The sequence below is a fragment of the Rhinoraja longicauda genome, chromosome 33 (genome assembly GCF_053455715.1).
Source record: "Rhinoraja longicauda isolate Sanriku21f chromosome 33, sRhiLon1.1, whole genome shotgun sequence".
Classification (NCBI taxonomy): domain Eukaryota; kingdom Metazoa; phylum Chordata; class Chondrichthyes; order Rajiformes; family Arhynchobatidae; genus Rhinoraja; species Rhinoraja longicauda.
Genome location: NC_135985.1, coordinates 18,204,232 through 18,231,956, shown reverse-complemented (window position 1 = coordinate 18,231,956; position 27,725 = coordinate 18,204,232). Strand labels below are relative to the sequence as shown.

At 38.5% G+C, this 27,725-nt stretch overlaps 1 protein-coding gene across 9 annotated transcripts in view; it reads right to left on the bottom strand.

Moving 5' to 3' along the window:
• iqch (IQ motif containing H) overlaps positions 1-27,725 on the bottom strand; it is a 121,998-nt gene that overhangs the window by 68,720 nt on the left and 25,553 nt on the right. For 6 of the 9 annotated variants that reach the window (XM_078427556.1, XM_078427559.1, XM_078427562.1 and 3 more), the window contains 7 exons: positions 24,177-24,206; positions 20,832-20,952; positions 19,893-20,030; positions 17,862-18,076; positions 6,653-7,204; positions 5,935-6,001; positions 5,150-5,233 (listed from right to left, as the gene is read on the bottom strand). In XM_078427556.1, the coding sequence (XP_078283682.1) occupies positions 5,150-5,233; positions 5,935-6,001; positions 6,653-7,204; positions 17,862-18,076; positions 19,893-20,030; positions 20,832-20,952; positions 24,177-24,206 (1,207 nt within the window). The remainder of the gene's footprint in view (positions 1-5,149; positions 5,234-5,934; positions 6,002-6,652; positions 7,205-17,861; positions 18,077-19,892; positions 20,031-20,831; positions 20,953-24,176; positions 24,207-27,725) is intronic. The other 3 variants (XM_078427557.1, XM_078427560.1, XM_078427558.1) reach the window with 2 other exon arrangements.

Here is a 27,725-nt window from a genome sequence, read left to right as displayed (position 1 = left end):
TTAATCTACTAAAAAATCTTACATTAGGTATTGATGGTAAAAGCTTCCAATACTGTGCACAGTTAACATGATGTGTTCTATGGTTACCTTTAGCCTGCCTTAGGTTGACTTACATTAACACTATCCCATGCACTAAGGGACAAGTTCTCTTTCTCCGTCTACTCCATCCCTTCATTGTTCATGTCTGGGCCCACCATAGTGGTGTCATCTGCAAACTTGTAGATGGTGTTAGAGCCAAATTTGACTGTACAGTCATGAGTGTATCAAGAGTATAGTAGAGGACTGAGAACACATCTTTGCAGGGCACTGGTGTTGGGAATTGCAGTCAAATTTGATTTGTTTTAAGATAGTCACAATTAAGGAGTTTGAGATATTCTGCCACGTCCTCTTTATCATTATCATTATCATTATTATTCCTAGATGCCAACGTTGAAATTGTGAATTTGCAGCTGAGGTTCTTCCCTGCTGAGTTTTGAAACTTCAGAAGGGATACCGCCTCAGTGTTATAGTTGTATTTTTAACATATTGGCTGTCCAGAGTGGCAGCAGAAATGTTGTGAGGTGAAGTCAGAAGTGCTGAATTAAGAGTTCAGAGTTGTGACCAAAGATAACCTCAATGTCTTCCTTCGAGCTGCTGCATCTTTGTCCTTGAAAAGATCACCTCAGTTCTTGGCTCTTAATGAAATCTGGCCGTAGTCTCATCATTGCCTTCTCAAGAGCAATAAATGATGATCTCGTCAGCAAGAGCCAGATCTCAAATAATGAATAACTGGAAAATAGGGCATACCCCTATATTGGCATCCCTATCATGCCACAAATAGGGGCAATGTAGCATCAGGAGGGGTAGTTACACTCTTACACCTTTGCATAAACGAGATCAATTACAAAAATGGACATAAGAATTCATAATAAAATTGTTCCCATTGGTGGAAAGGCTGAGAATCAAAAGATACATATATTATCAAAATGCTATGGAAAACTGTTCTTTGCACTGCGAGTATTTATGATCTAGGATTTACTGCCTTAAATGGTAGTAGCAGTCAATTGTATTGTGGTTTTCAAAAAGGAATTGAATAACTACCTGAAGAGAAAAGAGAATGTCCAGGGGTATGGGAAAAGAGCTTGCGAATGGTATTAACTGGGTAGCTCTAACAAACATACAGCACAGATTCCATTTATCTCATTTAGTGCTGTAGAGATTTCATGGTTTCATATAAAATTGTGCAGAATAAAAGAGGTCAGAGTAAAGTTGCCTACACACCTCCAGTTATTGGCAACCCTCTAATCTTGCTTCAGTTGATTCCATATTTGGTTTAATCTTCCTTTATATAGTACCATGCAAATTTATTTATGTGTACGTATCAAGACCTGGTTTATGCTCAAAGAAAATATGTAGTAAACTTCCAAGCCTAGAAGTGCTATATCTGTGGGCCCCCTTGCTTCATTTTGTGGAAGCCAGGCTTCTTTGAACCAAAATATTATGAGAGCAGTCAGTTTTATTTATTAGAACAGGATACACCACCGATATTTATATTAAATAAGTACACATTATTTTCCCCCGATAAAAACCATTTAATTAAAAAATTAGACAACACATTTAGACATTAGATTAATCATTAGATTAGAAGCCAAAACTGTCAGAAAGGTGTTTGAAATAATTACTTTTCCTTTGGAACTGCTTTCCTTGGGAAATCTTGCTATCAAGAGGTTAATTCTTAACTTCCCCTTTCAAGCTTCATCCTAAGCTTCTGCAGCCTCCTCAATTCAAGTGACAGGTTAATCTGTTGCAGGAACTTTATTTCCAATCCATCACTCCGTGTCATTCTCTCCTCGCATTTGTTATTGTTATCAGCAGCACTAATCTCATTCCTATTCATACGAGTGTGTATTTTTCTGAAAATGAAAATCCTCACATGGAAAGTGTATCTTTTTTTTAAAAAGTAATTTAATTCCAAGGGACAACATCCCGAGTCCAACTATACTTTAAAAAAAAATCTCTTTTGGTGCTTTTGCACGGTTAATGCAGGTCACTGCAATTGGCACATCATGAAAAGGACCTAGTTTTGAACCAGGGAATCAATTTGTGTATTGTGGTTGTTTGAAGACAAATTCATTTTCTACTAACAGCTCTGGAATGAGATTTTTTTTTCTCTCTTTAAAACCTGAACAATTTTGCATTCTGAATTGTTAGTGCGAAAGGTAATTTTGGAAGAAATTAAAAATCACAGGCCTCTGTTGCTTTGCCATCTTTAACTTATAATGTCATTTCACGCCACTTAATATTAGCTGGATGGCTTTTGGTATGTTCCAAGTCAAAATTGCCAGTTTTGCAGAAATAGAAGTGCTATCAGCTTCACGTGATGAAGGGCATACTTTTAATTCTTCAAGGAAATCAATGGACTGCCACCCAAACATTAATCATTGCATGCAGGCTCGATCAGACTGTGCTCCTGCCCAAATGCAACATATGTACATACTTTACAGCAGCAATCACTGGTAAATAATCAAAGTAAGGATCGTATATTGGCTTTTCTCATTTCCCCCCCTCCTGGGATTGAAGCCAATCCTGCTGCCTGGTGGAGATCTTTGTAGAGATTAGACCAACTTTATTCTGGCTATGGTTCTCTCGTCTTAGGGCAGGGGAAGTTGTCAGTGCACAGTGTGAAAATCATATAGCTGCGTCACCCAAAGTTATTTCCAAACACCACCTAGTGGGCGGTTAAATCAGAGTTTTAAGAATAGGGTTGCCTGCCTCTATTCTGAATTGAGTACACAGGAGTCAAAAGAAGACGAAGAAGAAAAAGAACGGACGACAAGTGGGAGGTAAATGTGCATGTGAATGCATAAAATCGTTGAAAGAGGCAAATGCTCGGTGTATACAGCATGAAACACTGTGCTGATGTTTATTAATAAAAATTACATGTTAAATAGTAAAACCCAAGGGTCTCGACCCGAAACGTCACCCATTCCTTCTCTTCTTAGGTGCTGCCTGACCTGCTGAGTTGCTCCAGCATTTTGTGAAATAAATACCAGAGTTTAACAATACGAATGCGAGAACAGAATTCAATATTGGTGACGACCTGTCTACAAGTAATGTAATAAATGCTTGTCCTTCTTACACGGTTAGGAGTTCTGGCAATGAGCAGAGTATGACACTTGGTCTCATATTAAATTTTGATCACGTCTAAACTTCTAATTTACCAATGTTCTATAGTTTCTGGATCAGTTCCTGTGGATTGGAGGGTAGCTAATGTTATCCCACTTTTCAAGAAAGGAGGGAGAGAGAAAGCAGGAAATTATAGACCAGTTAGCCTGACATCGGTGGTGGGGAAAATGCTGGAGTCGATTATCAAAGATGTAATGGTGACACATTTGGATAGCAGTAACAGGATCAGTCCAAGTCAGCATGGATTTATGAAGGGGAAATTATGCTTGACAAATCTTCGGGAAATTTTTGAGGATGTAGCAAGTAAAATGGACAAGGGAGAGCCAATGGATGTAGTGCACCTGGACTTTCAGAAAGCCTTTGATAAATTCCCACACAGGAGATTAGTGGGCAAAATTAGAGCACATGGTATTGGGGGTAGGGTATTGACATGGATAGAAAATTGGTTGCAAACAGGAAACAAAGAGTAGGGATTAACAAGTCACTTTCAGAATGGCAGGCAGTAACTAGTGGGGTGCCGCAGGGCTCGGTGCTGAGACCACAGTTATTTACAATATACATTCATGATTTAGATGAAGGAATTAAAAGTAACATTAGCAAATTTGCAGATGACACAAAGCCGGGTGGCAGTGTGAACTGTGGAGAGGATGCTATGAGGATGCAGAGTGACTTGGACAGGTTGGTGAGTGGGCAGTTGCATAGCAGATGCAGTATAATGTGGATAAATGTGAGGTTATGCACTTTGAAGGCAAGAACGGGAAGCCAGATTATTATCTGAATGGTGTCAGGTTAGGAAAAGGGAAAGTGCAACGAGACCTGGGTGTCCTAGTATATCAGTCACTGGAAGTAAGCATACAGGTACAGCAGGCAGTGAAGAAAGCCAATGGCAAGTTGGCCTTCATAACGAGAGGAGTATTGTGTGCAGTTTTGGACTGCTAATTTGTGGAATTCCCAGGATGGCAGGACTGTCATATGATGAAAGAATGGAGCGACTGGATTTGAATTTAGAAGCACAAGAGGGGATCTTATAGAAACATATAAAATTATTAAGGGATTGGACACATGCAGGAAACATGTTCCCGATGTTGGGGGAGTCCAGAACCGGAGCGGCACAGTTTAAGAATAACAGAGTTTTGAATTTGTGGAATTCTCTGCCTCAGAAGGCAGTGGAGGCTGATTCACTGGATGCATTAAAAAGAGTTAGATAGAGCTCTTAGGGCTAGCGGAATCAAGGGGTATGGGGAGAAGGCAAAAATGGGCCTACTAATTGTGGATGATCAGCCATGATCACATTGAATGGTGGTGCTGGCTCGAAAGGCCGAATGGCCTACTCCTGCACCTATTGTCTATGTACCTCTGTATCTATGTATATTAATTAAATTAATTTCATATTAGAAAAATTATCATGGTTATATCTGCAGGTGTGCAGGGAATGGTGAGCCACATGCCAATTCAGAAATACACAAAGTGAAAGAGTCTATTAAGAACATTTCTCTATAGTCTCTGCCCTCTACCAATTTTCCACATTAACTACATTGTTATAGAGTTTACAACAATATTTTGCATGATCATAATCACATGACGATACAACTACTTGCACGTGCGTGAAGCATCAACTGAACTGGGATATCAATTTTTAAAAAAAACTGTTCTGAACACAAAACTTACAGGATCTGCACCCAAAATGTTAACCTGTTTTTAGTCTCAGATGTTGATGGATTTTCTGTCTGTTTCTTATCGTTATGCTGTATCTATTTCCAGATTTCAGCAATTTTTCATCCCTTGGGAAAGTTGAAGTTTACAGTTAACAGATCTCTTTGCTGTGACATTAACAAAGCATATCAAAGTGCAGACAACAACACTGCTTAGTCGGAGGAAGGCCCAGGGAGTGGTGAAGTCACAGCAGTAATGTTACCTTGTCCTTGAGCGTAGCAGTAATTAGTCAAAACTACCTTTATGAACACTGGGCAATGACTGCACTCACCCCTGATGTCACATAACCTCCCCATCTGTAGATTCTGCTGAGTATCTATATCAGGCACTGTAGATCGCAGCCATCGAGCATACCCTAGGAAATTTTTTTAAAACTGGCATAAAAATAGGCAATGATGTTTGTTCAATCTAAACACTCTTTATTCCCCGAATTAATAAAAAGTAATTAATCTGCTAGGCTTCCGCTAATTTACTCAAAGCAGCAGATTATTTAAACACAAAGCCCACTATTCAGCTTCTTAATTATTTAGCAAGGCACAGCATTCCTTTTGTCAGCATTAGAACCCCCTTGCCTTAAGTGCAAATAAAGATTCCCATCTGACAGTAATTAGAACTAAATAATTCCAGACAATGTAGCTTATCATTTTGACTGCACATTTGATTAAGCCCAACATATAGCAAGATCCCCCATTTATTGATTTAACACGAAAACAAGCGCGAGCCGAGACTCTCGTATCATTAAAGACAGATAGAAAACATTATCTGCTATTTCAGCATAGCCCTTCAGCTTCCATTTCATACAAATGAAAGTGAATTACAGCAAATCACATCTCATCCGAATAGGGCTGGTGTAATGACTTTATTTGCTTAATCCTGAAATTAAATGCTGTTTTGAGCAAGGCCCTGTGTTATTACTCTCATCATCTGAAGAACATCTTCCTACCGAGACCAATTTGAAACAAAACAAGGGGGCTTCCTGAACTCAATCAAGGACCTGTAATGTGGTGGGTAATAGAGGTTGTGGATGAATCTGCAAACAAAAAAAAAGTGCAATACCTAATGATGGGATGTGGATAATAGTTCTCCTGGAGGCCTTGATGCAATTCCAGTTGGCTGCCAGATGCTAGGAATCAAGAAGAGCATTGATCAGTGACAGAAGCTGTAATAGATTCATCAAGTTAAACTTCAGCTGCTCCACTTTAGTCAGTCAGACCAAGCCAGGCATAAATTATATTAATTGATTTAATTACATACTTAAAACATCTTCCCCAATTAATTTAATTAGCACTACATGATGCACTAGTAGTATTCCAAGCAGAGAGATTGTAGAGTGTGCTTTGCTTAATTAATGGAATATGAATTAAAAAGAAACTAAACATAAGTGAAGTAAGCATTAATTAACACACTTGTCTGCAAAAAGTAAATACAGTACTATAAAGTACTGAGTGTGCTGTAGTTGGAGAATGAGCATTTTAAATAAATTCAGAATGCTGTTTGTTGACTGCAGGTGGGAAACTTTTAAGATTGATTTTCCCGACAGTGTAAATGTACAGAGCAAAAGTGGTGAAAAGACAGAGTCATTCATTCTTTCAGGCAAAGAAAAAAATATCAGTGACAGACTTTGCAGCCTCAACGGCTGCATCTCTGATGATGGATGAAATATGATTCACAGACAAGAGCATAGAAAGGCAATGTGGGAACAGCTTTACAGGAGCACTCAGGCGGAGATATTTGGAGAGTGAGGGCTGGCAGAACAGCTGGCAGCTCCACACACCTTGGCCCTGCTGCGAAAATTCTCCAGGTGTCTCTGACGTGACTGCTTTAGGGTCTTCTTCACCCGGGACATTTGAGCATGCATGAGCCAGGAGATGGCAATAACACCTGCTGCCCACTTCTGGCGAAGAGATATGAGGTACTTGGTCCTGGCTCGGTACTGCCTCCAGATAGCTTGGATTTTTGTGACTGCTATTACCATGCCATCTGGCCCCTTGTACTGCTGGCCTGAACGCATGACAATGTCTTCTACCAAGTCTTTATTTTTCAATGCAGGAAGCAATTGCTCCCAGGTGGGCCGTGAATCAAGATCAACGATAACTGAAATCTTTGCCAACTTCTCGCCTTCTACTATAGCAACTGGCACATCATATTTCCTGAGCTTCATCACAAGATATTCCAAGAAGGTAAAGATGTGTCTCCAGTATAACTGGTACCGTTGTTTGAAAGCCTGGAAGTCTGGAGCCGTGTAATCTATTCTGCCGTTGAAAATGGTAACGTAGTAAGCTCGTGGAAATTCCTGAAGTTGGTGAAGCGGCACCACTTGAAACTCCTGTAAGAAGAAATGTTGCAGTCACTTCCAGATATGAACTCTGTGGTCGAATTATTATCAAAGTAAACGATTACATTATATATACCATAAACCCTTCAAATTTTCCATTGATTAATTGAATCTGTTCACCATCACACAGTTAGCTTGTAACCAAATCAGCTTAAAAAAACTAAACAATTTAATGTGAAGTTGGTTATAGATGAACGGTGCTAATTTGTGCATTGAACATAGAACAGTACAAAACAAGAACGGGCCCTTCTGCCCACAATGTCTATGCCAAACAGGATGCCCAGACCATCATTTATCTACCTGCACATGACCTATATCACTCCATTCCCTGCATATCCATGTGCCGATCCATATGTCTTTTAATGTATCAACTTAAACCGCCGCCAGCACAAACAAGACACCCACCACCCACTCTTTAAAACACGTCCCAGATATCTCCTTTAAACATTTGCCCTCCCACAATCCACAAAAAGACGTGAAAGGCAGATCCATGTCCCCCAAATCAATTATCTGTTTTTCTGGTCATCTGTCAAGATTTTGAGTTGGACAAAATCTCACTTGAATTATTGTATTACTGCAGAGTCCCTTTATGTTTTAATTTGTGTTTATTCCCTTTTCTCGGTGAACACAAGTATGTAATGCCCCTTCTGTAATAAGTACTATAAGTACTAATGCCCCTTCTGTAATAAGTACTATTTGTGTCCATCTTGTTCAGGGTGTTGATGTATGTAACAAAAGAATAAACATTATTTTAGTTGATGGGCTTGGGAAAGATTAAGTGATTGAGCGAAGAAAGAGAGACAAGATGACACAGATGGAAGTGCATGACAATGTCCTCTAAGTCTGTGGTTTCAAATCTGGTTCAAACTAACTGGCTGTAAGTTATCTCCCTGTTGTGTGCACAGAGAAAGCTAGGTATGGTGCAATGATGAAATCTAGACTCTAGAGGTTAAGATAAAAGTAAAGAACTCTGGAAATGCTTAGAAGATCAGTTAGCATGTATGGAGAGAAAGAAAGAATAAATATTCTAGACTGATAACCCTTCCACTTTTTTTCTCTACACACAATGCCTGACCTGCTGAGTATCTCAAACATTCTGCTTTTATTCCAGATTTTTAGCATCTGCAGGTTTTTGAATCCAGAGGTTAAATGATTTACTCTGTTAACACAATTCTTTAAAGAAACATTAAACTGCCCACCATTGGGAGATCACAATGGCTGTGGTGAGAAATTGACACTGATGCAATAAGATTGTTTTACAATGGACTGGATTGGAGTGAGCTTTGCTCTGTGATCCATGAGTTGCTGTATCAAAATGCTTTTTTTTAAGACTGGTGACAAATTGGATGAAATTCACTATTTACTGATGAACAGAAATTTCCCTTTCTTCCCTGCTGTTCATGACTTGCTAGCAAAATTGCAATTTCAAACTTACACGATTCAAAGTCAAACTTTGGCATTCATGAGTCATCAGTTAAAAACGATAACAGACCTATTCTCATTAATGGCTTCTACCAAAGCAAACAACTGTTCCAATTCCTCATCACTGCAATCTTTCACTTTGATAAGCACAATGAATATCAGCAGTATACTCGCATTTATAAATATAATTGGGAATCGTAAAATTATGGTGGAAAAGATAAACCATATCCATCACTCTCTCCATACACCCCTCTCACCCTGGCTACAAAACCTTTGAAGCATTTCCCTCTGGAAGGCGACTCCGGACTGTCAAAGTAGCCACAGCCAGACATAAAAACAGCCGTTTTCCACGAGTAGTAGTTCTACTCAATAACCAAAGTCTGTAGTCTCTTTTTTGCTCTGGTTTATTTTCACCCACATGTTTAGACCATAATGTTGTATCCTTATTGTTTTGATGTGTTTAATTGTTCTTAATTGTTCTTAATTGTTAACTATTCTTAATTATTCTTATTCTTAATTGTGCTGTCATTTGTGAGTAGAGCACCAAGGCACATTCCTTGTATATGCACATACTTGGCCAATAAACTTATTCATTCATTCATCATTTGCCACTTTGGATGTGCTTCTGATATCAAGATGATTTTTTTTGCATTAAAAATTAACATCCAGTGGTTTATCAGAAAGGCACTGAAATAATATTAAATGACATCATAGAAAATGCAACTTTACCCAAAATACTGGTAGAATAAACCCCCATAGTTAGTAGCCAAGCAATTGGGCTTCTCCCTAGATCTCCTAGTTTTGACCCGGGTGCATCCTATTATTGATTATATCAAGCCTCTGCCAATTGTACTCCCTTCCGCTCCAATATCCATCATTCTTCCCGCAATACACCTTTCAGTGTATAATTCATATTATATAGCAGTCTAGAGAAGGGTCTTGACCCGAAACATCACCTAATCCTTTTCTCCAGAGATGCTGGCTGACCCGCTGTGTTATTCCAGCTTCTTGTGTCTATCTTTAAACCAGCATTTGCAGTTCTTTCCTACAAATAATTCTAAAACATTGGTTGCCTTTTTTTACCCATTTACTTTCGATAAGTGGGATTGTAGAATGTTGATCAGGTATGAACAATGAACATAGTAACAGGAAACTGCAGATGCTGATTTATTCCAAAGATAGACACAAAAACTGGACAAAACTGGAGTAACTCACCGGGGTCAGGCACCATCTCTGGAAAAAAAAGGATTGGCGAAGTTTCGGGATTTGGGTAGGGAGCTTTGTCAATCCCGAGTCAAAACCCGAAATGTCACCTCTCCATTTTCCCCAGAGATGCTGCCTGACCTACTGAGTTACCCCAGCATTTTGCGTCTATCTATGAACAATGAATGGTTCCCAACCAAGTCACCATAAAGTACAAAGAAATCCTGCTTTCTACATGGCTGCTGAGCTGTTTGCAAATGCAACTCTGGATTCATGCCTTTCTTTTCTATTCATATGAGGAAACCAATGCACATCCTCACTTAGTGTTTGATGTAAAATTAAGAAATCGCTGTCTGGAAGTTAGGAAGAGGTTCAGGCCATTTAGCATCTTTAGTTTGTTCCATTAGTATCAGGCAGTCAGACAGCACAGAAACAGGTCCTTCACTCATAATGTTTACTGGCATTTGGCCCATCGCCTGCTTTTCGACAATGCTGCAGTGTTTGCAAATGCTATCACACAGCATCAGTGATATGATGTGAATTTTAACTTTTTAAGCAGTATTTAGTTAGAATTTATTCCAAAATTAATTGCATTGTGAAGACTGTGTCAGCATATTCTGCAGAGGAACAAGTCTTTTTGACAGTACTAATCCCACTTTTTAAAAAATGCTGAAGATGCTAAGCCTTGTTAAATGATGTGTAACTGTATTTTTGATGTCATACTGTGCTAATTACTGTTGTGCAACCTCTCTGTTCCTGAAAAAAATTAATTATGCAAATCATTGTATCACAATAATGGTTTAGAAATTCTATGATTTAAAACTGTTTTATGGTAAATGATTGTTCACCTTCTTAATTCCATGACCCAATCTTTATTTTAACTTCAGAAAACTACTAAGAAGTAAATTGTAATCTGTGCTTTTTACTTCATGGTTAACTGTTTGAAATTCTTCAACTGGGCTTGCTAACTTTATGACTAAAGATACCAAAGATTCAAAGTCACTTATGAAATATAAATGCTGTGCATCTTACTAAATTCTTGTGGCATGATTTTCTTGAGATAATGAGTACTGGTTCTTTGTTACAAAATATGAGGCAATGAGAAGAATATTTTTTAAATATTTATATGAGAAGAATAATAGATTGATTTGTGCATATAGTGACACTGAGAAAATGTTTGCCCTTCTTTCAGGATATTTAATTTGCAGCTGCAAAATCACAATAGGTACCTTGGTTTAATAAGAACAGAAGATGCAGGGATACTCAGCAAGTCGGGCAACATTTGTTGAGATAGAAACAGAGTTAACATTTCGGGTTGATAACCATTCCGCATGCTGATGAGCATCCACAGCACTTTCAGATCTTTAGCATCTGCAGCATTTGATTTTGTAACTTTTCAGTAGCTTGATTTTATGGCTCATGAAGAATTATTTGGGAAAGTTTGGTATTAAATTGTTTCTGAATGAATTGTAAATTCTCTACTGATTTTGGAGACAAGTTTAATGTTAGTGAATGACACAAGCCTTGTTAGGTTAGTTTCTCCATGTTGTGCAATTAATATGGTTGAATGACAATGTCACAACTGATGCCAATATTACTCTCAGAGTTGCCTTGAGGAGGATGGGGCAGTGACTACCTGTGGCAAATCAAGCTCCTGTGTGATATTTCATCTAACCTCCGGTGAATACACTATCTGAAAAGACAGGAGAAGCAGATTCACTGAAACTTGAAAACAATTGGATAAATACTTGAATGGAAGCAATTACAAAAATTGGGTAAACCAAGAAGTGGGATTCACTTAATAAATTCAGCAAAAGGGGTGAATAACTTACTTCTGTTCACTATCCTCAGATTTTGTGGTGCAAAGATGGATTTCACAGGGCATGCACTATACCATGACAAAAAATTAACTACAAATAAATTATGGTAGTAAAGTCATAATTGATAACATGACAGCTATTGGCTTTCCAACTTCCCGTAATTTTGAATTGTGATATTCCAGGAATCACCATGCAATTGTAGAATTTGCATTAAGTAATTTGAAAGTGCTCTCTGAACACAACATTCTGAAATCATGCTTCCTTAATGTGCTTTCAATCACCCATCCCATCAACCCCCCACTTGTATCTTTCTTGTAAACGTTGCTAAAAACCTTCCTACTTATTGATTTACAGTAAACTTTCTCCACAGTGCGAAGTATATGGTCAATTTAAAAAAAGGTTTCAAATGCAATGATTAAATCTAGCTCATAGGTCGAAGGTTTGTTTGACTATGTTTTTTTAGCTTTTGAGCAAAGTTTTATGAGAAGGGAGGGCTGAAATAATGATGTTGGTATAATTACATATCTTTTCCTTTAAATAATATTAACAATTTTACTGTTTTATTCATGGTTACTGTATGCTAGAGAGCAGGAAACTGAAGCATCAACTCCTTCAATTAGTAATTAATTTTTAAACATCACTCACTGTATGCTTTGTAAAGTACAAGGAAAACCCATTAAACCCATTAGTCAGCAATTCACTAGTTAATATGATGATATATTTCACATGAGAAAGCCTTCTATGTCTACGGAGGACACTTTCCCTTGCACTACTTCAGCTAAGGATCACCTATGTCAGGATGACCACAGCTTAACCTTTAACACTATAATACCGAATAAACTAATCTCTACAATCCAGTATGCAACTGATTTCTGGATTTCCTGACTGGCAGACATCAGTCAATTAAAATTGATCAGAACATTTCCTCCACCCTGACCTTCAACACTGGTGCTCCTCAGAGCATCTCCTCCACCCTGACCTTCAACACTGGTGCTCGTCAGAGTTGTGTACTCTGTGCCCTGCTCCATTCCCTGTGCACCCATGATTGTACATCGATCTTTAAGTTCACCGATGATACCGCAGTTTTTGGTGGGATCAATGACAATGATGAGACAATGTACAGGAAAGAGATTGGCACCTGTGTCATCGTGTTAGAACAATAACCTGGCCTTTAACTTCAGCAAATGAAAGAGTTGGTTGTTGACCTGAGAAAGCGGGGGTGGGGGGTTGAATGGGGCAGGGTGGTGAACACAACCCTTCCCTCATCAATGGAGCTGCTGTAGAGATGATCAACAGCTTCAAGCTCCTTGGCATCTGTATCACCAGCAACTTAACTTGGTTCCCTTCACATTGATGTGATGATCAATAATGCACATCAGCATATTTACTTTCTTAGATGTCTGAGATCCGGACATGCCTATGAGGATTTTCTTGAACTTCCACAAATGCATTTGTAAAGTGTTCTGACAGGATGCATCTAAGCTTCAAAGGGCCATTTCTGTGCTCCTGGCCTCAACCTGCAGAGAGTGGTGCACATAGTCTAGTCCATCGCAGGCTTGCCACTTTCTCCCATCCAGTCTATCTTCATAATGCATTGCATCAGCAAGATTGAAAGTATTGTCAAGGATGACTGCCACCTTGGCCATTCCCTCTTCTACCTTCTGGGAGAATATATAGGAGCTTGAAAGCCCGGCTGTCTGCTTCTATACATCTTTTCCCCACTGGTGTCAGACTACTGAACCAATCACGTCTTTCACACTTCCTTCCTGGAGGTGCTGCCACACACTCTTCCTCTAAACTATAAATGTGGTTATTCTGTTGTTGAACTTTATTATTTTTGCACACTATTTCAGTTTCATCTATGGACAAGGAACTTTGTTGCACCCTTCTCTATTTGATAATAAACTAATCTAACTAGTCTAATCTCATGCACTTGAATAAGGCAATTTATTAAATGACTCAAATGTGTTCTCCACACCAGTCCTCCACACAAAAAATCCTGTTCTTTCACATCACTATCAACATAGCATGCCATATATCAACTATAACTAATACTTTATACCACATTGCATTCACAGCTTTTGGAGGCATAAGAACTTTTTCTGGAAACACACAACATAAAATACTTTTGTCTTCCTCCGATTCTTACATCAATTCACACATTATTCATCCTCTCAAGACCTTGGCAAAATAGACCAACAAAAGAGCACTAGAAAGAGTAAACTTTGAGGCAATAATGTTAATGAACTAACTGAACGATGAAATGTTGTGATTCATATGTTTATCTGTGTAGCATTATGTGTTTTTCTCAGCACTAACCGTCAGATGATAACCTTTTTTGTTTTGAAGTGTAGAAAATATTTATGACCATTTGTGGATGGAATTGTGCCAGAAATTTAACAAGGCACTAGCAGTCACAAACAACCATCTAAATCAACCGTCACATCAGATGCATATCAAATCATTGGCAGGACATTAATCCATGGTGATCTAGTAATAGTTGTCACAGGACACTGCTGGAGGGACCAGCTTTTAATAATATGGTATTGATACTTTGGACTGGATTTAACTTGGGCAATAATGAAATACCTACCTTCTCATCTTTCGCTACACTTTCTTCACTACTCACCGAGGTACCAATGGATCTCATCCCCTGATCCCCTCCATTCTCTGACCCCCAGATTCAATATGATTTGATCAGTCTCCAACTACTCACCCAACTAAATTCTGGATCCAGCATTGATCCATGGCATGCAAAAGAAAATGAGCATTGACTATAGTTGCAGCAGCAAACCAATGATCCTGAAGAGCACCTTTTGGGGCATACATCGATTTCCAGGCTGATGTGTCTTATAGTTAATGATTTGATCCAAATGCTACAGAAAACTGTAATAATGTTGATAAGAAACATTCTGACAATAGACAATAGACAATAGACAATAGGTGCAGGAGTAGGCCATTCAGCCCTTCGAGCCAGCACCGCCATTCAATGCGATCATGGCTGATCACTCTCAATCAGTACCCCGTTCCTGCCTTCTCCCCATACCCCCTCACTCCGCTATCCTTAAGAGCTCTATCCAGCTCTCTCTTGAAAGCATCCAACGAACTGGCCTCCACTGCCTTCTGAGGCAGAGAATTCCACACCTTCACCACTCTCTGACTGAAAAAGTTCTTCCTCATCTCCGTTCTAAATGGCCTACCCCTTATTCTTAAACTGTGGCCCCTTGTTCTGGACTCCCCTAACATTGGGAACATGTTTCCTGTCTCTAATGTGTCCAATCCCCTAATTATCTTATATGTTTCAATAAGATCCCCCCTCATCCTTCTAAATTCCAGTGTATACAAGCCCAATCGCTCCAGCCTTTCAACATTCGACAGTCCCGCCATTCCGGGAATTAACCTAGTGAACCTACGCTGCACGCTCTCCATAGCAAGAATATCCTTCCTCAAATTTGGAGACCAAAACTGCACACAGTACTCCAGGTGCGGTCTCACCAGGGCCCGGTACAACTATAGAAGGACCTCTTTGCTCCTATACTCAACTCCTCTTGTTACGAAGGCCAACATTCCATTGGCTTTCTTCACTGCCTGCTGTACCTGCATGCTTCCTTTCATTGACTGATGCACTAGGACACCCAGATCTCGTTGAACTCCCCCTCCTCCTAACTTGACACCATTCAGATAATAATCTGCCTTTCTATTCTTACTTCCAAAGTGAATAACCTCACACTTATCTACATTAAACTGCATCTGCCATGTATCCGCCCACTCACACAACCTGTCCAAGTCACCCTGCAGCCTTATTGCATCTTCCTCACAATTCACACTACCCCCCAGCTTAGTATCATCTGCAAATTTGCTAATGGTACTTTTAATCCCTTCGTCTAAGTCATTAATGTATATCGTAAATAGCTGGGGTCCCAGCACCGAACCTTGCGGTACCCCACTGGTCACTGCCTGCCATTCCGAAAGGGACCCATTTATCCCCACTCTTTGCTTTCTGTCTGTCAACCAATTTTCTATCCATGTCAGTACCCTACCCCCAATACCATGTGCCCTAATTTTGCCTACTAATCTCCTATGTGGGACCTTGTCGAAGGCTTTCTGAAAGTCGAGGTACACCACATCCACTGACTCCCCTGTCAATTTTCCTAGTTACATCCTCAAAAAATTCCAGTAGATTTGTCAAGCATGATTTCCCTTTCGTAAATCCATGCTGACTCGGAATGATCCTGTTACCGCTATCCAAATGCTCAGCAATTTCGTCTTTTATAATTGACTCCAGCATCTTCCCCACCACTGATGTCAGACTAACTGGTCTATAATTACCTGTTTTCTCTCTCCCTCCTTTCTTAAAAAGTGGGATAACATTTGCTATCCTCCAATCCACAGGAACTGATCCTGAATCTATAGAACATTGAAAAATGATCTCCAATGCTTCCACTATTTCTAGAGCCACCTCCTTAAGTACCCTGGGATGCAGACCATCAGGCCCTGGGGATTTATCAGCCTTCAGTCCCATCAGTCTACCCAAAACCATTTCCTGCCTAATGTGGATTTCCTTCAGTTCCTCCATCACCCTAGGTTCTCCGGCCCCTAGAACATTTGGGAGATTGTGTGTATCTTCCTCAGTGAAGACAGATCCAAAGTAACGGTTTAACTCGTCTGCCATTTCTTTGTTCCCCATAATAAATTCCCCTGTTTCTGTCTTCAAGGGACCCACATTTGCCTTGACTATTTTTTTCCTCTTCACGTACCTAAAAAAACTTTTGCTATCCTCCTTTATATTATTGGCTAGTTTACCCTCGTACCTCATCTTTTCTCCCCGTATTGCCTTTTTAGTTTACTTTTGTTGCTCTTTAAAAGAGTCCCAATCCTCTGTCTTCCCACTCTTCTTTGCTATGTTATACTTCCTCTCCTTAATTTTTATGCTGTCCCTGACTTCCCTTGTCAGCCACAGGTGTCTCTTACTCCCCTTAGAGTCTTTCCACCTCTTTGGAATAAATTGATCCTGCAACCTCTGCATTATTCCCAGGAATACCTGCCATTGCTGTTCTACCGTCTTCCCTGCTAGGGCCTCCTTCCAGTCAATTTTGGCCAGCTCCTGCCTCATGCCTCTGTAATCCCCTTTGCTATACTGTAATACCGACACTTCCGATTTTCCCTTCTGCCTTTCCATTTGCAGAGTAAAACTTATCATGTTGTGATCACAGCCTCCTAATGGCTCTTTTACCTCTAGTCCCCTTATCAGATCAGGATCATTACACAACACTAAATCCAGAATTGCCTTCTCCCTGGTAGGCTCCAGTACAAGCTGTTCTAAGAATCCATCTCGAAGGTACTCTACAAACTCTCTTTCCTGGGGTCCATTTCCAACCTGATTTTCCCAGTCTACCTGCATGTTGAAATCTCCCATAACCACCGTAGCATTACATTTTTGACACGCCAATTTTATCTCCTGATTCAACTTGACTATAATTCAATCTCAGAATCTTCATGATTGCACTTGTACTGAAATACATCAGTTGCTTACGTGAGATGTTGTCATCACAGTATTACTCTACATGGATTGACCACATAATGCTTTCCTCCAATCCCATTTTCTCATCTCCCTGACCGTTATTATTGAAACGTCTCCCAAAGAAGGTAATTAACTCGAGGTCAACTGATTATTTTACAGAAAAACTTGGAGCTTTATATGATGGGAAGATAATTGTAGTTTACATGGTGTTGCAACATTTTCATAATAGTGGAGCGTGTTAGAAAGCAAAGAAGTCCATAAGAAATGGTCAAAAATTATAGATAATCTCTATATGGACTGGTTTACATAGGCTGAAAGGCTTTTTCTTGTTCATATTCCTGTATTTGAATGATCTAATTGAGAACTATGGCAAGTAAACAGGATCCCAGGTGAAACTACAAAAACTATGTGCTATATGTTTGCATGAACTGACAATCTTTTTGTCACCGTCACCCACTTCTGCTCAGTTATGTAATTTTATTCACAAAGGCGAACAATTTCTTTAACCTGATTAATCAAAACCATTTTCTTAAGTTTCAATCAATGTTAACCCAATATCCTGCAAAGCGCTCTTTACAGTAGACAGGAAGGCGCATGGTAGGGATCCCTGCCCTAGTGTCTTGATTCTGGTCAATAATGCAAAGACACTTTTAAAATACATTATTATTCTACCTTCTCATACCTTTGGCTCATGAAAGTCGTATGGAACTATTTCTTTATCAAGCAGACGTTGAGCTGCATTGAAGTCCTTCAATGACGATGTGGTCATGACCGAAGGTGCAGGAGTAACAGTGTCCCTGTTGAGTAGTGGCTTGGAAACCACCCTGTCTGGAGGTTTTGGTTCTTCAGGATCGGACTCACTAATCACTATGTAGTATGATTTTTGAGGGTAGGAACCTGGAAACCAGTAACAGCAATTTCATTTTAGAAGATTTTATATTATTTATACTGATTACAAACAATAATTTAAAAGTAAAAAACATTATGGCAAATTTTCTGATCATAAGTGGGACCTTGCTTCAGCCAGACAGTTATGAAATAATGCACGTGATTCTGTAACATGCCACTAAGGTTAGGATTTTAATAAGTGTCATTTGGGTTCCAATAATAGCATTACACTCTTTCAATATGTTAATATAATTTTAAAGTTTGCAAATTTTATTTATATTATAAAACTTCAGACACATATATCGAGCTGAAGTATGGACCTTGAATTTTAAATCTTGAAAAAATCTTATGCCAATGATGGCATCATGTGCATTGATAATTGTAATTGTTCCACGATTTAGTGGTCATACTTAGCTGTGTTGGCACTAAACTCTTTAATTCCTTCCCTAAATCTTTCTAGATTTCTATGTCTATCTCCTCCTCACCTCTCTTGGTCCACCAACAACGTATGTGGCTCAAGGTCAAATATTGATTGATAACATTCATGTCATGCCTTCCAACATTTTGTTCTCTCCTGGCATTCCTGATAGCCTTACGGATCATTCTTGGCCTTCTTGTACATAACAGGGGCGCCCCTCTTATCCAAGCATCGGATCAGGATTTTAGCAGAGAGTCAATCTCCCTGGTTATCCAGTTTCTGGTTAGGATTGACCCTAATTATCTTTCACAGAACGCAGTCATCAATCGTCATGATTAGTCAGCTGACAACTGCATTTAAGTTAGTACCACTGGCAGTCTGCTCCATGCAGGTTGCCAATGGTGTTTACCTGTAAAACAGTGTCTACATTTGCAAAAAGTAATTGTTCATGAAGCTGATGGCCAGAAATCCTGTAACTACAGGAATAAGTACTTTTAATAGTTCATGAAAATTACACGACTTCACATTCTAATTATAGAGACTTTTTTTCCTCTGAGAGTTGTTTAAGGGGAATGTTGAAAGAGTAAACATTCTCAATCCTTACCCTGTGGTACAATAGCTCGGGCTAGCATTGTCATCAGCCACACTGAAACCAAAGCCCAAAGGAATACAGTGCACCAGTAAACTAGTTTATTTTTAGCATCACCACCCAATTAATTTTTAATGTATAGCCTAAGCAGAATAGTTACAAAGACCTATTGGATGATGATTTATACCCTACTTGTGGCACTGACCTTAACACATCCATGACTTTCCCTCTCAGCCAGGTTACTTATAGGACATGCATCATATTTTACAGTTCCTCATAATGTAGCCACTATTTACTGCTGCAAAATTCTACATCATACCAATGAATTGTGCACTAAATATCATCTATCTCCCTGCATTTCTTTACATTCTTTCTTTGACTAACAACTAATCTCACTAAAATTATGTGATTTTTAATAATAAGAATGATTTCAAAGAAGACAGCTTCCTTTCAATACTTTGCTTGTGGTTTCTTTGTGCGTGAGCCCAGACAGTGAATCTTGACAGTTCAACACAGCTGGATATTACAAATGTGGCAAACCGTTTTCTTCCATTGTACATGTATACATACATGCACACTTACACATATGTACATAAAATCAATTAGGAGAGGGAATTTAGAAACAGTCAGGAATAATCCAGAGGCCCCAAAGTTAACATTATGATCCCAAATGTTTTTGTTAAGAGCAATTAACACTGCATCAAATCAAATGGCACCTCGGACTTTAAAAATCGTGCACTGGTTCTAGTTCTACACCATACATATTTTAGTTTAACTTTAGATGACAAAACAAAGAACTGACTTTATTATTGTTTTACCATATATTTCTAGAGGTGGCCTTTTGTATTTCTCTTGGCTGTCATGCATAATTGCCAGTTTGTGCTGGATAGGAGATGGGTCAAGGGTCAACTCAGCTCCTTGAGGAATGAGACCACGTTCAGTCAAACTGAGAATACCTAGAAGAGAAGAAAATATTATTAAAGGTAAGTATGAATATTGCAGGATGACTCTAGCAGAAAACAGTATGACGTAGATGGAGTGAATTGGATGGAGCCATGAAGTAGATTCTGGGCTTCACCTCCTTAATATAGGCACAGGTCAATCCAGACTGATTGGTCTGAATTTGATCATGGTCTGTTCGAGATGCTAAGGTGTCATTAAAATGATTCCACCAGTAGCTGGTAAAAGGCCTGCTACTCTTTCACCGCACGTCCAGTTGATGAGGAATGGGGGCCAGGCTTTTGTGGCGGGGGGGGAAGAGGGTCAAAACATAAAATACAACATTCCACAATGCTTAACAGTTCATCACAAAATAATGGTTCTTCAAAAGCACAATAAAAAAGCGTATAAAATCCCACTACGTAGCTATCCTAAGTTTCCTCATTGGATTTAGGAAGATGGGGCCAATTTAGAAGATCGTAAATCACTCAATCTTGGTTTGGAAAGCACAAGCTCAGAAACTGATGCCAAGTACACATTATAAGGATGGGTTTTTGAGCCATAATGTGAGAGAACTGGGGCAGAATTAGGACACCTAATGTGCCAGCTTGGAAGAGGGCATAATTATATTTGAGCTCTGCTCTAGGGGACTCAATTGGTGATATTGCGTATCAAACCACTAAAGACTGAATGAACCACACCAAGAATTGCTAGGTCCACTGAACTGTCTGATGGTGGATATGCACCAATGACAGAGCCCACCAGCTCCACCTTAGACCTAGCCTCATTGCTCCTAACACCCTGCAAACATTACTCACCTTTCTTTGCATCTTTTTCAGACACAAATGGAGGAAGGAGAGATGGATCCTGACGGTGGGCTGGAGGCAAAACTGTGATTGGGGAAATTGTCGTGCCTTTAGCAACTTTTTGTGAAGGTACCTGTTGGAAAGAAATTATGAATTATTCTTTTTTCCATTTTATGAGACAGTAACTAATCTTTTTTAATTAAATTTCGTGTGAATATTCCACACTAATCAGCCGAAAATCAATAGCTCATTTGGAAGATTTTCTATTTGTAATTGCTACGAATGTGAAAATATACATAATATTTTTAGTTTCTTCATTTTAATTCTGGCCATTCCAATAATGTGATGTGCACCCCATCAGAATGATAACTATGTACATGATAACTTTATTTTAATGATGTAAGAATCACCCACCTACACTATTGCTCTTTAGCAGGTTTCTGTTTATGGTCTATCTGTTTAGAAGATAATGAAAGAGCCATAATTTATTTTAGTCTTGCTTTCTTCTTGGTACCCAGTACAAATAAGGTAAGGAAGGGGGTGTTATTATGAGGTGCAGTTATATTAGCAAGCACATGGAAAATGTAATGGTATGAAAATAGAATGATCGGTCTTATTGTTCAGCTTTCTTTTCATTTTCTTGAATGTGGCAACCACTGATTTAAAATATTTCATTTAACAACTACAGAAAAATGAACCACTCTCTGCTATAATCCTTTGCAATACAGGAGGATATAGTTATCCAGTTTCGTGGGTATGACGTTGGAGATGACAGTGCATATTATAAAAAGATTACCAGTAAACATCAAGACACATGTACCTAATTAAACTCTTTTTGAGTAGAGGCTGTGCCCCATCCTCTATTTCAAGCACGTTTAACACCATACATATCTTGGAAATGTTGCTCAGGATTTTGAATGGAAAGGATTATTTTGAAATATCATGACTCGTAATATGCAAGAAAAATGAGCAATCACAGCAAATCTGTAAAAGGAATGATTGCTGCATATGTCTGCCACCTTTTTCTCTGGGGACTGTAAAAAAAATTAAACACCTAGTAAGAAATAACAATGCTTTAAAATAGAGGACAATACTATAGGGGACAAATATAGAAACTAGAATTCAAATCAGCAAACAATTACCATTTCATTACTCATTTGCAGGAAATGTGACTGGCTTGATGATGCAGCATAATTTGTTTGGACAGAATATTCTTGATGCAGAACTTTATTGAAATTTCAGGTGCTGTTGTGAGAATTTAAAAAAAAGCAGAGATAGCATAAAGTGAATGAGAGTGAAAAATGAAAAAAAAGAAGATATGTGCTGGCTGATATTGTTGAAAATGTCAGTTCCAGGCAGTAGTCCAGCTTGCACCAGTCAGAAAGTATGGACCTATCTTATTGTAATTCATAGCTAGACCTCTGTCGTGCCCACAGACAGCTGTAAACCAACAGCCCATAGCATCCCAATCAGGCACCATGATACCGAAGAATGCTGAAACATACTAGAACACTATTACTGCATCCATGCAGCACGTTGCTTTTGCACCCTGCGTGGCTGAATGACAGACTTGTCTTATATTCCAGATGACAAGCGCTGGATAAAAACTTAAACAAATGGTGACCTTTAGAAAGATTAATTTGTTTACCAACAAATGTTCTTCTGTCATAAGAGATGGGGGTGAGCTTCACTTCCCAATGCCTGGTTGAGAGTATACTGATTGTTGTCATCTGTTCCTTAGCTCTGTCTTGGCAACTATCTCCAACTTTTGTTATGACACTGTATTAATTTGTGTATTTCTTGTAAAGATTTTCTGAATGCAATTGTTGAATTACTGTGGTGCAACCAAAATCTAATGGATTAGACATATGCCAAGTCTCATACAGGAGAAATAATCTATAAATATTGACTGCAATTTTTATTATGAAATACCAAACATTAAAATAAATAGAGCTAAGATATATTTATGTACAATGGCTACTGGTAAATAATAGTACAAGCATTTGTATTTGGGCGTATATTAATAGTGCTCTTCAGATGGTAATTTTACTTTTCAATAACATTTTTCATCTGTTCATTTTAAATGCATACTAAGACTTTTAGTACAAGCATCTCAAAATAATCAGAATATATTCTGGAGAGTTAGAGTGAAATTGCTGAATAATATCTGCTTATAGACAAGTTAAATGTTTTTAATGGAGTTTAAATAGTCAAAGAACAAGGGAAATTGCAGCTCTACAAATCCCAAGTTTTAAATGTGATAAAAAGGTACTGCAGATACCGGTTTACAGTCAAAGGTAGACACAAAATCTTTCCCAACATTTAAAGTTGCTCTTTAAGATAAGGGTGTGTGTGAAAAATAAATAATTCTTAAGTGAACAGACTTCAATCATCCTGTTGTTAAATTAGCAAAATAATTTTACCAATTTGGCCACTTCAAACAATTTATCAGTTCTGAGGGAACTGCTCACATTACAATAACTACTGAACAGGATATAAACAGTGCAGAAGTCAAACAAGAGGCAACAATACCAGGATAAAAACTCCCACTGTTCCAGTTTTGTTAAGCTTCCCTAATAAAGTATTTTTTTACTGCACATTTTTGCTTGCACCAGTCTCTGAGGCTGCTTAACAATCGTATGCCTACTAATGTCATGGTTTGTTTTATGCAGAGCACCACTAGCCAAGCTTCAGATAATATTGTACATTGGGGAACATTTCCCTTTCTTTCCTCAAAGAGTGCATAATTATATTTTTGGTGGTGTTTAATAATCAAAATTGTGCATGTCCTGATTTTACTGTGACTGGATTTGCGCAACATGAATTTACTAATGGGAACACCAAGAAAAAAGTATCAATTACGATATACCTGTAATAATCTCATTTCACATTTCTCAAGCAGCTGATGAGCTACTTATCTAGTATAAATGATAAAAACCCAGTTAGTCTGGCTGTGCATTAATAGTATTCATTCACAAAAAATATTTACAAATGATTACACAAAATTTTTCCAAAATTGGGTTTAATAATTTAGACATACACTGAGGTCATGTTGTTTTGCTTACATGACAACCGAAATCTGAATCAGCCTTTTAAATATTGTCAGGCTGCAACAACTGCTATGTAATATGAATGAGATCATGTTTCAGATGAGCACAATTGTGCCTTAACATTGAGATAAAAGACCAATGTAGAAACAAATGTCTTTTAAGGTTTTCGTATTTTTAGTTAGATGTTAACATTTTTTAATGAAAAAAAGAAATGAATGACTGTTTCCAATTCAGGCTGTACAAATTCAGGCTGTTTTACTTTGGAAGTGAAGCACATGCTGTGGGATATTTAAGTATTAGTACTTACAGACACAACCTTGTATATCCATAGTGAACACTATTTCAAAGGATGTAGAGAAAAAGAAGAATTAATAAAATTGTTAGGATGCAAAAAAAACATTCCTAAAACTGAAATATTCAGTGGTATCAAAGGCTGCTGTTCTTTTAAGCTACGGCACAGCAGGAGGGAGCACATCGTATGGATACAGGTACCTACAAATAGTGAGCCTTTCAATGGTATAGTCACCATAATAGGAAAAGATTTTCCCTGAAGCCACGGCATCAATGTACTCACCAGGTCTTTTCTTCTAACCACAGAAAAAATACAAGCGTTGAGAAATTCTATTGCACTGTAATTGACACCCTTGGTGGCGTATCATTAACTGTTTCAATTTTGGACGAGATGTTGAAATTTTAGTAACCACAAAAAGTGAATTTTGACGCATGCTCAATTGAAAGGGGGATAGATGGGCTGGTAGCAGATGTTGCACTATGGACTGGCACCTGGAGCCAGTAATGTGACCTCAGTAGATCTGTGGGGGGTGTTCCATTTGTGGCCTTTGTTCATGGGAACGAAGTGGAGCTGGGTTCAGAACAAAAGAAAAGAGGGTGGAGTGGGATGGGGAGGGGATGATGGCACTTTTTGGTAGGGCTGTGTCCCTTAAGTTAGAAGGTGTTTTGGATATAAAATGTATGGGATTCTAAACCCAATTCCACTAATATGCAGTGAAGAATAATGATGGCCACGACCCACAAATTTGCTTAATCTGCCCCTCAATATTCCAAAGGAAACACTGCATGATGAATTTCTGTATCAGGTAGATGAAGAATGCTTTCAACAAACATGCAACTGATGCAGATATCAGATTAGGAGTACAAGGATGAAGAGGAACCAGTTGGGTTTCCAGGATGCCGTGATTCAAAACAGAAATGGCCACAAATGCAACCACGCAAGGTAAAAAAAAAGATTTTTAAACATATGGCACTGATAACAAAAGACCTGTTTTATACAACTGAACCTCTAGGCCAAGTTGTCTGCAGTGTGTGCAGCACACAAAAGATTAAAACAGCTGTAACCATTAACATCTGTTTTCCATCAGTAGTGTAGGTACAGAAACCTGACAATATACAAAAAATGACATGAATGTGGAAACACGGGAGACAGCAGCAATCACTGCTGATGGAAATGTTTGTTGAAGACAAATGATGTGTGGAAGATTTTTGTTATAGCTGCCCCTTCTCAATCATCATAAGATGTCGTGGTTTGAGACTCCATTCTTCATCAAAGAATACTAATATTCTTGGAACTTCTTGTGTGTTCCCTTGGCTTCATATTGATGACTTAGGGATAGATTTGCAATTTTCTATTGATCAGGAAATACCAGCAGAGAGTACTTCACAGATATTCCCATACCTACTTAGCTTCCTCATCAAAAATGTAATACTCAGTTACAAACATCTTTAAAATCAGAATCCATCATCAAAGATTCTGAGACTTTATGAAGCTCACTGTTTCACATTTAGGTGGGTTTATATCATTGGAGCTTGCCTCAGCGGGGACAACATATGCAGACACAAAGTAGCTGAGAATGTGTGAAGTCAGCAACAATCAAATGTCACCACCAAAAGTAGCTAAAAGCAATGCCTCAGAAAGATCTAGGGCCTTAACAGCAGAAGGGAAGAGCACTTCTGGAATTGATGTCAGTGATAAAACAGGTAAAGGCAGCTAGCCTAATGATTCAGCTCACCACCCTGACTTTTGGAATTATAGGGTTTCTGAAAAACTGCTACCAATATGAAAAGTTATAATTACACAACAATTAACTCGGTAGGTATAGGGACTAAAATTGAGTTGCACATACATTTGGATAAATGGCAGATACATACTGTCAATGGTGTCCTACCCTTCACAGAAGTTTGAAATTTAGTTGAAATGCTACTGGTGGTAACTACTGAAGCCTATTTGCAAATAGTTTGGCAAAACATGAAATCGATTATATTTCAATTGTAACAGGATCAACATCATAACCTACATATTGGCAACTAAATGGACTCTGGAAGTAGAGACTTTGGGACTTATTTGAACAAAAGTGTTGAACGCCCAATGGCAAATTAGCCAACCAAGTTAGTAGAAAGGTAAACTGGATGGTGGATAATGGGTACCTAGTATGTTATATGTTTTAATATGAGCCTAATATTGCTCATCCATTCGATTGATAAACCCATTTCAGAACTATTCATATTGCAAATCTGACAAGCTTTGGCAGGTTAGTGGGCATAGCTCAGTTACAGTAAAGCCAACAGAACTTAAACAATGTCAAATATTTGGGGTGTTTGTCTATTAATGTTTGGTGTGCCAGTCTCAGTCTCGATGATAGTTCATTTCTACAATGTTGTTAGTCTATTATCCTATGTGCAAGCACCCCCTTCCTTTATACAGTATTAAATATCAGGCAATGATGGTCTGGAACTCAAAACTTTGCATTAATCACCTTCGTTAGTATTTGGGTGATGCCCCCTTTCTTTCTGTTGACCAGCAACAAACAGAGCGGCAGTTTAGGATTTATGTTCTACATACATTTTTTTGTAATATATCTGCAATCGCTTCCACTGACCTTTAACAAGTCATTTTTAATCCTCAATACATCCTTAACAAGGATAATGCCTCCTTGTCAAGTGATAAATCGATCAGAGTTAATATGTTAGGGTATTTTACTTTCTTTGACCTTAGCACATACATATTTAAACTATGCCTGCACGTATTTGCTGAAAACAGCTGGTTGTTGCAATTGAGAGGAAAGAAATGCCCTTTTTAATGAGGAAATGTTTTAAAATGGGGCAATTTTCTCAGTCACTTTAGGGCATTTTTCCTATTGGCACAATCCAATACATTTGTACGAAGTTCCTCTGGGCGCATTTTAACATCCACATCAACCTATTTGTATTAAAATGTCAGAGTCTAAGATTTGCAAATTAAATATCTCATAGGAGTAGCCCCGATCTGAAAATATCCCCATCCGAATTACATGGAAATACAGAGGAATTTCTCCTCGTAATATATTTCTTTGTCAAAGTTCCAACCTAAAGCAGCCTTAAGAATGTGTATAAAAATAATGCTCACAAAATAAACAGCATACAGGGCCCTCCATAATGTTTGGGACAAAGACCCATCACTTATTTATTTGCCTCTGTACTCCACAATTTGAGATTTGTAATAGAAAAAATCACATGTGGTTAAAGTGCACATTGTCAGATTTTAATGAAGATCATTTTATACATTTTGGTTTCACCATGTAGAAATTACAGCAGTGTTTATACATGGTCCCCCCATTTCAGGGCACCATAATGTTTGTGACACAGCAATGTCATGTAAATGAAAGTCGTCATATTTAGTATTTTGTTGCATATCCTTTGCATGCAATACCTGCTTGAAGTCTGCGATTCATGGACATCACCAGTTGCTGGGTGTCTTCTCTGGTGATGCTCTGCCAGGCCTGTATTGCAGTCATCTTTAGCTTATGCTTGTTTTGGGGGCTAGCCCCCTTCAGCTTTCCCTTCAGCATATAAAAAGTATACT